This window comes from Mobula birostris, chromosome X (assembly GCF_030028105.1).
Source record: "Mobula birostris isolate sMobBir1 chromosome X, sMobBir1.hap1, whole genome shotgun sequence".
Taxonomy (NCBI): domain Eukaryota; kingdom Metazoa; phylum Chordata; class Chondrichthyes; order Myliobatiformes; family Myliobatidae; genus Mobula; species Mobula birostris.
The window spans coordinates 18,924,863-18,938,575 of record NC_092402.1 but is presented as its reverse complement, the minus strand read 5'-3'; the positions used below and the strand labels follow the sequence as shown (position 1 = coordinate 18,938,575).

Here is a 13,713-nt window from a genome sequence, read left to right as displayed (position 1 = left end):
ATCTGGAGTAACACACAAAGAGATAGCAACACACAATAAAATGCTAGAGGAACTCTGTAAGTCAGGTAGCATCTATGGAGGTGAATAAAGAATTGACATTTCGGGCTGAGACCCTTTATCATTCCTGATGTTTATCCAGGAGGGCTGCCCCCAACATCAGTGGGTGTGGGTTGCATTTCACTGTATGTTACAATGTACTTGTGGTTAAATAAATCTGAATAAACCTCCTGCTAGTTTATTCCTCTCCATAGATGCTGCCCGACTCGCTGAGTTCCTCCAGCATTGTGTGTGCGTTACTCAAGATTTCCAGCATCTGCAGAATCTTGTCTGTCTACATGAAGAAGCAGCCTGTTAGCAAGATGTTGCAGCTTTATACAAGCAGGCTGCTGCAACAGTGACTACACAACAAAGAAATGGCAAGGTCCTTTCTAATGTCATGAGAGCAACATGAACAGACTTAACACCTTGCTGCCTCCCAGCACACATTTACACCCTATCTGAATCCGTGCCCCCCCCACTACCCAACTCACAGACACATTCTCATGTTGCACTGCTCAATTTTCATCATTTATTGCTGCTGTTTCATATATTTATATGACTGCTTGTTTTATTATAATAGTGTCAGTAACATTATACTGTCTTACATAAACATGCACCTCACACTTTATGTCAACCTGTCTATCTTCAGGACATATCACTCAGGGACTTGTGTTAACATGACTGTATGTGCTAGATCATAACTAAATCTGCAGTGTGTGACTATATCTACTGTGAGAAATGCTGTTTCGTTGAGCTGTATACATATGTATGGTTAAATGACAATAATCTTAAACTTGAACACCTGTAAGTTAACAAGTTGTTTTTTCTTGCTGCCCAAACCCTTTGCAAAGCCCTTGATGCATGTTCCACCAATGCCTCTCAAAAATGGTGTGATGAGAAGGTAGCAGGGGACTCCATGCCTTGTTTGACACCACAGAGTGGAACTACTTACCTGACTCTGCAACTTGCTTTGTTTCTTCAGCCGCAGGTTTTCCGGGGTGTCTGCCACGGCAGTGAATGAAGATTTTGGGTAGTGCCTAGAGAAAAGAAGAGAAACAAACACCTTCAGTTTCTATGGTTACAGACTTATTCCCACAAGGCCTTGCTTTATTATCAAAGCTAGCGACAGTAATTATGAAAGTGGGAGAACATTTCTTTTATTTGGGTAAAAAAAAAACACACCAGGATGATTTCACTCTAGAAATTAATACCTCAGACACACTTTGCAGGCATTCTTTCTGGATAGCTCCAACCTGACAGTATCAACATCAATTTCTCTAATTTTCTATTCCTCTCTCTCTTTTTTCACTCTCCATTATTCCTTTTTCTTTTCCTCACCTGTCCATTGCCTCCCTTCTGGTGCCCCTTTTCCTTCCCTTTCTCCCATGATCAAAATATCCCTCAATAGTTTTCAGAAAAATTATTTCCATTACCACTGTGTGGCTAAGTACTTTCAAAATAAACAAGTTGGACAAAACGGAGGCATGACAACACTTGTGGGCTGCCCCCAACACATCCCCGACACAAACAATGCATTTCACTGTATGTTTCGATGGATCTGTAACAAATAAAGTTAATCTTCTCTTATCTTATCGTAACATTATTCCTCTTTATTATGGAGACTTTTCATACGCATTTCAGCTGGGTATGAAAATGAATCTCAGGGTAGTATATGGTAAAAATATATATACCTTGAGAATAAATTTACTTTGAACTTTGTTGTCTCAGTTCCGTCAGCCACTGCCCATTAGGACAAGGACTGTTAGGATGGGAAACACCTTAAATGAACTTTATGCTAAATATAACTCTTCTGGAATATATTTTGATTATTTGTTAATTTATTTGTGGTAATATTACTTTATGTGTTATGTGTGAGTCATATGTTGTGCACCTTGGTCTAGAGTAGGGGTCGCCAACCCGTCGATCTTTGAGACTTTCCCAGTAGATCCCGAAGAAAAATCAAAAATAAATACACAAATACTGTTGTAATGTGGGCATTATAAAAGTAATACTAATTAGGATAATGGTAATATAGCAATATTTTCGCTCAAAAGCTGTTTGTAAAGAGAGATTGTTTCTGGGTTGCAGGGTTTTAGTTCTGTTCTTTCTGCCCGGTGCGCATGTGTGTAGCTCCCCCGCCATGCACCGCGTTTTCAGTGTAGCCTGTGCTGCATCAAAGTGACCAATCAGATTCGGGATAAGAGTACTGACTGTCGCAAACATCAATATACGGCAGTGATCCCCAGCCTCCGGGCCGCGAAGCAGGCAGTGGTGCAGCGGTAGTCGGGATGCACACAGCACATTTTTAAGAAAAAAAAGCCGAAATAAACAAGCTAATTAATTAGGTGCTGCCTGGCATGTAAATATCAGCTCAGATCAGAGGCGATGCAATTGGCAATCGCTCATGATATTCTGACAGCGTGGCGGAGGCTCCACGAAATAAGGCAAAAACGTACAAATTCCATCCAGAATGGGAAGAGGAATTTCTATTCACCTTGGTGAAAGACAAGTGTGTATGTATGTTGTGCCACCAAACACAAACACTGACTAAAAGAAGGAATCTGGAGAGGCACCACAACACCAACCACCAGGAATTTAAAGACACCCACCCCCCCAAAGAGCTCAATTCGTGCCTGGAAAGTTGAGCTGAAATCGAGGTTGAAGGCACAGCAATCATTTTCCACAAAATATGCTGCTCAAAATAAGTCTGCTATTGAAGCATCATTTCGTGTAAGTCACCTTTTGGCTAAACACAAGAAGCCTTATACAGATGGCGATTTATTCAAGGAAGCAATGGTCATTACCGCAGAGACTGTTTTTAATGACTTTAAAAACAAAAATGACATCACAACTGCAATACATAATATACTGCTTGGCCCTGCAACAGTGACAAGGAGAATAGAGTCATCGTCAGAGGACGTAAATATTTTTCACTACAGTTCGATGAATCCCTGGATGTAACGAAAACAGCTCAGCTTGTTGTATTTGTCAGAATGGCTTTCCAGGATTTTACAACAATGGAGGACTTCCTCACTCTTTTGCAATTAAAGGAAAGAATGAGAGGTGAGGATATTTACAATGAGTTTAAAAAAATATGTCCGTGAAAATGACATCCCCATTCATAAACTGGTGGCAATTACTACTGATGGGGCCAAGCAATGCCTGGTGTGCGCGTTGGTTTTATATCACTAAAAGTCAGTGCCTACTTCGGGTCAACTTATCTATGTGAAATTGCAATTTCACAGATGAAAATTATTAAATCGAAGTATAGGAGCTGACTTACTAACAGACACCTCACTAGGGTTGCCAACTTTCTCACTCCCAAATAATGGACAAAAGTTGCAGTCAAATCCCGGGACATTTGTGTTTACCCCGAGAAAGACTACCATGACCATGAAGCCTTGCGCGGGCACCTGTGTGCGCATACGTGATGTGCTGATTTTCTTTAACCCCACGAATCGGTTTTGGTGTAACCTTCATTATTTCTACTTTATATAGGCTGTGTATTTATCATCTCATTCCTGCTTTTACTATATGTTAGTGTTATTTTAGGTTTTATGTGTTATTTGGTACGATTTGGTAGGTTATTTTGTACGATTTGGTAGGTTATTTTTTTGGGTCTGGGAATGGTCAAAATTTTTCTCCATGTAAGTTAATGGTAATTGCTTCTTTGGCATAAAGCATTTCAGCACGAAAGGTTTCATAGGAATGCTCTACCTTAGCGGGGGGGGGGATACAGGACAGTTGGCAACGCTACACCTCACAGACTGTCTCAGACTGGCTATCTGTAGTTATGAGCCAAATTTCAGGGAACTAGCAGAAAGTATTCAGCCCCAGTCATCACACTGAATGCAACAGTCAATTTTTATTCATTTATTTTTCGTGTTGAAATAAAATTAAATAATGAAACTTAGAATTAAAGGTGTAAAGTATTGTAATATTCTTAAAGAAAGACAGCTGTGGTCTGTTTGATATGCTAGTTAGTGTTTTCTTGTTTGAATTAATTTGAAAGTTTGACAAAAGTATTTTGTGTAATTCAAATACAATTAGCCCAAATAAAAGGTCTCAAATTGGAAGTACAATCTGAGCTGTTTTTTCTCTAAACGATTTAGTAGGTAGATCTTACCTTTCACTGAGGTCGAGGTAGGGGATCTTGGGCTTAAAAAGGTTGGTGACCACTAGTCTAGAGGAACGTTGTTTCATTTGGTGGGTTACATGTGTATGGCTGCATGACAATAAACTGAATTTGAACCTGACCTTACCCCCATTTAAAGGCAGGCAGATAAGAGGACCACATTCTTATGCAGCTTAATGTGAACGTCCTTAACAGGATTTAATAAGTGTTCAAGCAACATGTTTTTTTTATTAGAGTTACCAGAAAGAAATACTGAATGGCAAGCTAGGAGGAATGCTGGCTTGGTTTCCAATCCCAACTCCCCAGTGTACAAGCGCACACATGCTCTTGCCCAAAGACATGAAAGCTAATTATGTAGCCTACAATTAAATTGGATAACTTGGCAGGAGGTGTCAGATCAAGTCACTTCCAACCAATGAACAAGACAGACTGCATGACAACGAGATTAGCATTTTTAGAAATGTCAAGGTTAATAATGAACACAAAAGATGCTCCAGATGTTGTAAATCCAAAGTAATATATATAAAATACTGGAACTCAGCAGGACAGGCAGCACCTATAGAGAGGAATAAACGGTTGATGTTTTGGGCAAACACCCTTCAGGGTAGCATGGCAGTTAGCGTGTCACTATCATAGCTCAGAGTTCAATTCCAGTCTTCTCTGTAAGGAGTTTGTATGACCTTCCAAATGAACAGATTTGTTTCCTCCGGATGCTCCTGTTTCCTCCCACAGTCCAAAGGCATACCGTTTAGTAAGTCAATTGTCCTGTGATTAGGTTAGGGTTAAGAACTGCAAGTGTGTTGCTGGGTGGTGCTGCTCATTGGGCCTGTTAATTCTGAACAAATAAATAAACAATAAAATCAGGTCTGGAAAGGAAGGGAGCAGAATAATGAATTTTTCTGTGCTAGAAGTGGTTTAACAATATTGAAATTTATTATTATTTTCCAGCCACAACACATGGAGTTGAAAATGCACGGCTGGGATCAAATCACAGGGTCTGTGGTCATATGGGGAGTGGGGTCATTAAATTGGCAGCATCAGGATGCTGACTCTGACTGGATCTATTCCTGACGTTGCCTCTTCTCTCACACTTGTGTCCAGCCTGTCCTTGCTAGCACCAGGCCACCTTCCTGTGTGCATCAGCTAGATTATTTGTGGCAGTCAGTCAGTCAAACAGTCCCTCCTTTCTTGCAAATCAACAACAAATGTGCAATACTCTTTAAAGACATTAAAAACATTATTTTATTGCCTTTATTTTCTTTCAGCCGTGTCACAGATAATGATGTCTTAGCTCAAAGCCCTGGGAGCATCATGCAGGCTTGGCAACAGAGAGCAGAAAAACTCTCGTTTCATTTGCTAGCCTAATCCCAACTCCTTGCATCACTACTTGGTCTGGAGGCTCCAATGCACAGGATCAAGAGAGGCTGCAGAGCATTATAGACCCATCCTGTTCCATCACAGGCACAGCCCTCCCTACCATAGGGAACATCTGCAAAAGATGGGTGCCTCAAGAAAGCAGCATGCATCATTACGGACCGTCACCATCTGGAGACATGCCCTCTTCTCATTACTACCAGGAAGGTGGTGGTACAGGAGCCTAAAGACACACACTCAATGATTCTTCGCCTTTACCATCAGATTTCTGAATGGTCCATGAACCCATGAAGACTCCTTACTATTCCCCTTTTGCATTACTTATTTATTGTAACAACAGGAGGAGGAAACTGGAAGTCCATGAGCTGGTCCTCACAAGTAGAGAGTGAGAGTGTCAGCAACTTTAAATTCTTTGGCGTTATCATTTCAGAGAATCTGCTCCAGAACAAAACATGCTATAAGTGCCATTACAAAGAAACCACAGCAGCACTTCTACTTTCTCAGAAGTCCGCATAGGTTCAGCATGCCACCGAAAACAATGACAAATGTTTATGGATACATAGTGAAGAGTATCTTAATAATTGTATCACAACCTGATATGAAAGAACAGAATTCTTTCCAAGAATGGAAAAGCCTACAAAAAGTTGTGGATATAGCCCAGTCCATCACAGGAAAAGTCCTCCCCACCATTGAGCATATCTAAATGGAGCACTACCACAAGAAAGCAGCATCCATCAAAGACCCCCACCATTCATGTTTTCTTCTCGCCACTACCATCGGGAAGGAGTTACAGGAGCCTGAGGTCCCACACCACCAGGTTCAGAAACAGTTATTATACTACAACCATCAGGCTCATGAACCAAAGAGAATAACTTCACTCACCTGAACTCTGAACTGATTCCACAACCTATGGACTCACTTTCAAGGATTCCACAACTCATGTTCTCAGTATTATTTATTTATTTATTATTGGGGGTTTTGGGGGGTATTTGTGCAGTTCGTCTTCATTTGCAACATTGGTTGTTTGTCAGTCATTGTGTGTAGTTTTTCATTGATTGTAATGTACTTCTTTGTTCTACTGTGAATGCCAACAAGAAAATGAATTTCAGGGTAATAAATGGTGAACTTTGAACATAAATTTACTTTGAAATTGGTATTCTATGTCTTGCAATGTTGCCAGAAACTAACAAGTTCATGACATAAGTCAGTGATAAACCTGATTCTGATTCAGAGGCAAAATGTTCTCTACTGAGAAAAGAGAAACATAAACCAGAAGTAAACAACTGCAACAAAAAAAATGCATTGTCCTGAAATCAGTATAGTGAGCTAGGGATTCGTCTTTGGAGAGAACACTGAGCGGTGACTTGACAGAAGTGTAGAAGATGATAAGAAGGATAGATCTAGTGGACATCCAGGGACATTTTCCCAGGCGGAAATGGCTAATACAAGGGGGCAGAATTTTAGGGTAATTTTAGTCCTTCTGCTGACTCCCTGCTTCCTCAACACTACCTGCCCTTCCACCTATCTTCAAATCATCTGCAAACTTGGCCACAACAACCATCAATTCCTTCAACCAAATCATTGACATATAATGTGAAAAGAAGCAGTCTCAATTCCAACCCCTGTGGAACATCACTAGTCACCAGAAGCCAACCAGAAAAGTCTCCCTTTATTCCCACTCTGCTTCCTGCCAGTCAACCAATTTTCTATCCATGCTAGCATCTTCCCTGTAATACCACGGGCACTTGTTAAGCAGCCTCATGTGCGGCACCTTATCAAAGGCCTTTTGAAAATTCAAGTAACCACATCCACTAACTCTTTGTCTATCCTGCTTGTTATTTCCTCAAATAATTCCAACAGATTTGTCAGGAAACATTTCCCCTTAAGGAAATCTTGGCTTACTTTATCATGTGCCCCCAAATACCCCAAAACCACATCCTTAATGATCAACTCCAATACACTGAAGTCAGACTAACTGGCTTACAATTTCCTTTCTTCAACCTCCCTCCTTTCTTGAAGATTGGAGTGACATTTGCAATTTTCCAGTCTTCCAGAACCATTCCAGAATTTAGTTATTCTTGAAAGATCATTACTAGTGCCTCCACAATCTCTGTGGCTACCTCTTTCAGAACCATTGGGTGCAGGCCAACTGGTCCAGATGACTTGTGTATCTTCAGACTTCTGTTTCCCAAGCACCACCTCCTTAGTTTAAGTACTGGATAAATCCAGGATCCCTTCTGAATGAGAAAGTCCCTGATAGTCACTCTTCAATTTGCATATGAACAACATGGTCACTGTGGTGCACCATAGTATGCATCCTACCTGGATGCATCACGACTTGTCATGGCAACTGCTCTGCATGTGACCGCAAGAAACTGCACAGAGTTGTGTACACAGTTCAGTACATCAGTCTGAATCATCTCACCTTTCATTTTTCTAATCTCCAACAGCCCAACCCACTCAACTGTTCCTCAGAAAGCAGTTCTTTCACTCCAAAATGTGGAAAATAGCATCTGGATCCCAATCTCTGTCTTTCTACCCTCCTTCAGAGACTGTTCACAGTAAGGGGAAGGAGTGGGACTAGTGATAGCTCTTTTAAAGTGCCAGCAATTGTGTGATGGGCCAAATGCTGTCTTACTGAGATGTGAAATTATGGCCAGGGCTTTTGGAAACTGAGTGATTCAGAATTCATTTGGTTAAAATGGATGCCAGAACAATCAAATCAGGTTTGGATTGACAAGTCAGCAATCTACAACTCAATTACATCTTTATCATCAAACCCAAAAACACATATATTGAAGTCACAAGAGATTCTGCAGATGCTTGAGCAATATACACAAAGTGCTGGAGGAACTCACGAGGTCAGGCAGCCTCTATGGTGCTGGAGTGGTTGAGTCCTGATAAAGTGTCTTGGCCCAAACTATTGAACGTTCATTTCCCTCCATGGATGTATAAATAACAATGAAGCTTAAACTCACCTGTAATTACCATTATTGCCAACATGTGTCATATGTAATTCTGATTGCCAAAAACAGCTGCTATTTTTAGGCTATACCACTTTAAGGATTGCATCAAAAGTCTAACGTCATCTGTGCTTCAAAATTCCTCAGTGTGGAATTTGCCAGAAGCGTTCCTGCTCTGGAACAAAGCCACATTAAGGAAATGCTACCCTGAGATGCCCATTTTTGTTTTAAAGAACAATCTACCTTGATTGTTAGTCTGAATTTCCAACTACTTTCCCGGTCTTAGAGATACAGAGTTTATCGATACTGACTGATCTTCGAGAGCATCTTTCAGGATTTCTCAATCTATCTATATTTTCTGTCACAAAACACCAATGAACTGAAATTTGAAAAAAAAAGATGAAAATCGAAGCTCAATTTGTTAATAATTAAGAGGTGGAGGGTTACAAGACCAAGTTCTGTTCGGTTACTTAAGGCTCATTGAACGTCTCTTTGGGGCCCATACTTAAGAAAAGGTTGTGCTGGCATTGGAGAGGGTCCAGAGGAGGTTTACAAGAGTGATCCTGAGAAAGAAAGGGTTAAATGTATAAAAAGTGTTTGACAGCTCTGGGACTGTACTTGCAGGAGTTTAGAAGAATGAGGGAGGATCTCATTGAAACTTAATTGAATACTGAAAGACCTATCCAGTGGATGAGAAGATGATGTTTTCAATAATGGGGGAGTCTAGGACTAGAGGGCACAGAATAGATGGGATGAGGAGGATTTTCTTTTGCCAGAGGATAGTGTATCACTAGAATTAATTGCCACAGACAGTTGTAGAGGCCAAGTCATTGGATATATTTAAAGCGGAGGTTGATAGGTTCTTGATCGGTCAGGGTGTCAAAGATTATAGGGAGAAGGCAGGAGAATGGGTTTGGGAGAAAAAAAAATCAGCCATAGTTGATTAGTTGAGTAGACCCAATAGGCCAAATGGCCTAAATCACTTCTTACATGTTACTACAGCATTTATCTGAAGAAAAGCACAAAAAGTGGCACATCTTGATCAAAGAAGGGGCCTCTGTTGACTACTCTAGAGATTAGGAATTGGATGCTGCTGGGGATACAAAGGAAACAGACTCCAGTTAGTGGCTTATATTAATGTAAACTCATGGAGCGCTCCACAAGTTCTGGTCTCCAGATTGCAGACAGAACACATTAACAATTTACAAGATCAGCGGTAAGTCAAGACTGAACAGGCTGGGGCACACTGCTGTTGAACAGAGAGACACACGCTGCTCAAATAGACTGCTTTGTGCTACAAGTTTTATGAAGGCATATGGTATGCTTGCCCTTATTGTCAATGTATTGAGTCCAAATGTCAGGAAATAACATTTTAGCTTTATAAAACTAGTTATGTTGCATCTGGAGTATTGCATATATTTCCAGTTGCCCCATTATAGGAAGGATGTTGAAGCTTTAGATAGGGTGCAGAAGAGGCTTATCAGGATGTTGTCTGGATTAGAGGGCATGGACAAACTTGGGTTATTTGTGCTGAAGCAGCAGAGGTTGAGGGGAGATCTGATAGAGGTTTATAAGATTATGAGAGGCATAGATAGAGTAGACAGACAGTGTCTTTTTCCCAGAAATGTCTAGTAGCAGAGGGTATGGATTTAATGTGAGATGGATAATTTCAAAAGAGAGGTAAGGGGCAAAGTTTTTTTAATACACAGAATGGTGGGTGCCTGGAATTCACTGCCTGGGGAGGTGGTAGAGGCAGATCCATTAGGGACTTTTAAGAGACCTCTAGATAGGCACATGAATGTGAGGAAAATGGAAGGATATGGACATTGTGTAAACAGAAGACATTAGAGTAACTTGCCATTTGATTACTAATTTAATTGGTTCAGCACAACACTGTGGACCAAAGGGCTTGTTCCGGTGTTGTACTGTTCTATGTTCTATGTAATTGAACAAAAAGAGTTATAGGCCTGGAGAGAGGTGGTCATGGAGATAGGAAAGTACTTGGTAATGGAGCAATTTGAATTTGAGGATAAGAATTTCTAAATCAAAGTATTGCCATGCCAGAAATTAATGCATGTCAGTATAGACATCAGAGAATCTGCAGCTGCAGGAAATTCAGAGCAACTCATACAAAATGCTGGGGGAACTCAGCAGGTTAGGCAGCATCTACAGAGGGAAATGAACAGATGTTTCAAGCTGAGACCAGGATTTGAAAGGAAGGGGGAAGAAGCCAGAATAAGGAAGAGGGGGGAGGGGGAGGGGAAGGATTACAAGCAAGCAAGCGATAGCTGAGACTAGATGAGGGAGAAGGTGGGTGGGGGAGAAGGGTTTGATGTGATAGATAGAAGTGGTAAAGGGCTGAAGAAAGAATCTGATAGAATATTGTTGAATATGTTGCTCCTCTAACATGCATTTGGCCTCATCGTGGCAGTAAATGACTCCGCACACAGATACATCAGTGTAGGAATAGGAAGTCATTAGTGGCAGACAGATATAGATGAAGTAAATTCAGAAAATGTTGGAAATACTCAGTAGTCAGACAAAATTTATAGAAAGAGAAGGAGAATTAAAAGCAACACACACAAAATGCTGGTGGAACTCAGCAGGCCAGGTAGCATCTATGGAAAAGAATACAGTCAATGTTTCGGGCCGAAACCCTTTGGCAGGAAGGGTCTGCTTCAGTCCTGCCGAAATCAAAATACGTGACATCCCCAAGTACCCACACTACACTGCATGCTCATTTTGTTTAAGGACCACAAAAGCTGTTAATTCAAACCAAAGACATGATTTAGAAACATCAAAATACAGTGAAAAGCATCATTTGTACCAACAACCTACACAGCCCTACGATATGCTGGGGGGCTTTGGCTCAAGCAGGCTTCGGCAAGAACAGGCAGAGGCCAGGGTAGGTTCGGGTAAGTTTTTTGTTCAGATTGTTTTAGAGTAGAGAGAATGCCAGGCAGGATGTTGGAATACTCCTCTTGCAGGATGTGGGAAGTCAGGGAGCCCTCCGGTGTCCCTGACAACGACACCTGCAAGAAGTGCATCCAGCTGCAGCTCCTGACAAACCGCGTTAGGGAACTGGAGCAGGAGCTGGATGACCTGCAGATCATTCGGGAGAATGAGGAGATTATAGATCGTAGCTACAGGGAGGTAGTTACGCCAAAGGAGCAGAGGACGGGAAATTGGGTCACTGTCAGGTGAGGGAAGAGGAAAGGGCAGGCAGGGCAGGGTTCCCCTGTGGCCATTCCCCTCAACAACAAGTATACCGCATTGGATACTGTTGGGGGGGATGACTTACCTGGGACAAGCTGCAGTAGCCGGATCTCTGACACTGAGTCTGGCTCTGCAGTGCAGAAGGGAGGGTGGAAAAAGAGGAGAGCGGTAGTGATAGGGGACTTGATAGTTAGAGGTGCAGATAGGAGGTTCTGTGGTCGTGACAGAGAATCCAGGATGGTTTGTTGCCTCCCAGGTGCCAGGGTCAAGGATGTCTCTGATCGATTGCATGACATTCTGAAGTGGGAGGGTGATCAGCCAGATGTCGTGGTGCACATCGGTACCAATGACATAGCAAGGAAGAGTGAAGAGGTCCTGGACAGTGAGTATAGAGAGCTTGGTAGGAAGTTGAAAAGCAGGACCTCGAGGGTGGTAATCTCAGGATTGCTACCTGTGCTAGGTGCCAGTGAGGGTAAGAATAGGATGCTCTGGAGGATGAACAAGTGGTGAGGAACTGGTGTAGGGGGCAGGGTTTCAGATTTCAGGACCATTGGGACCTCTTCTGGGGCAGGTGGGATCTGTACAAGAGAGACGGGTTACACTTGAACCACAGGGGGACCAATATCCTTTCAGGGAGGTTTGTTAGTGCTATTGGGGAGGCTTTAAACTAGATTTGCAGGGGGATGGGAACCAGAGTGCCAGAGCTGACAGTGTGGCTGGGGTGAAAATAAATGTTGTTGAAAGTTTAAGCAAATCCACTAATAGAAAGGTTGTGAGTGGTGGTAAAAATCTTCTGAGGTGTACATATTTCAATGCTAGGAGTATTGCGGGGAAGGCAGATGAGTTGAGGGCATGGATTGACACATGGAATTATGATGTTGTAGCAATTAGTGAAACTTGGCTACAGGAGGGGCAGGACTGGCAGCTTAATATTCCAGGGTTCCGATGTTTCAGATGTGGTCGAGGCAGAGGAATGAAAGGTGGGGGAGTAGCATTGCTTGTTAGGGAAAATATTACAGCAGTGCTCAGGCAGGACAGATTAGAGGGCTTGTCTGCTGAGTCCTTATGGGTGGAGCTGAGAAACAGGAAAGGTATGGCCACATTAGTGGGTTTGTATTACAGACCACCCAATAGTCAACGAGACTTGGAAGAGCAAATCTGCAGAGAGACAGCAGGCAACTGCAGGAAACATAAAGTTGTGGTGGTAGGGGATTTTAATTTTCCATACATTGATTGGGTCTCCCATACTGTTAGGGGTCTAGATGGTTTAGAGTTTGTAAAATGTGTTCAGGAAAGTTTTCTAAATCAATATATAGAGGGACCAACTAGAAGGGATGCAATATTGGATCTCCTGTTAGGAAACGAGTTAGGGCAAGTGACAGAAGTCTGTGTAGGGGAGCACTTTGGTTCCAGTGATCATAACACCATTAGTTTCAATTTGATCATGGACAAGGATAGATCTGGTCCTAGGGTTGAGGTTCTGAACTGGAAGGCGGCCAAATTTGAAGAAATGAGAAAGGATCTAAAAAGCATGGATTGGGACAGGTTGTTCTCTGGCAAAGATGTGATTGGTAGGTGGGAAGCCTTCAAAGGGGAAATTTTGAGAGTGCAGAGTTTGTATGTTCCTGTCAGGGTTAAAGGCAAATTGAATAGGAATAAGGAACCTTGGTTCTCAAGGGATATTGCAACTCTGATAAAGAAGAAGAGGGAGTTGTATGAAATGTATAGGAAACAGGGGGTAAATCAGGTGCTTGAGGAGTATAAGAAGTGCAAGAAAATACTGAAGAAAGAAATCAGGAGGGCTAAAAGAAGACATGAGGTTGCCTTGGCAGTCAAAGTGAAGGATAATCCAAAGAGCTTTTACAAGTATATTAAGAGCAAAAGGATTGTAAGGGATAAAATTGGTCCTCTTGAAGATCAGAGTGGTCGGCTTTGTGCGGAACCAAAGGAAATGGGGGAGATCTTAAATAGGTTTTTTGCGTCTGT

General features: G+C 41.9%; 1 protein-coding gene across 2 annotated transcripts in view; it reads right to left on the bottom strand.

Moving 5' to 3' along the window:
* The window catches only part of lasp1 (LIM and SH3 protein 1), a 193,969-nt gene that overhangs the window by 112,142 nt on the left and 68,114 nt on the right, over positions 1–13,713 (bottom strand). For both annotated transcript variants that reach the window (XM_072249218.1, XM_072249216.1), the window contains exon 3: positions 992–1,076. In XM_072249218.1, coding sequence (XP_072105319.1) covers positions 992–1,076 — 85 coding nt within the window. The remainder of the gene's footprint in view (positions 1–991; positions 1,077–13,713) is intronic.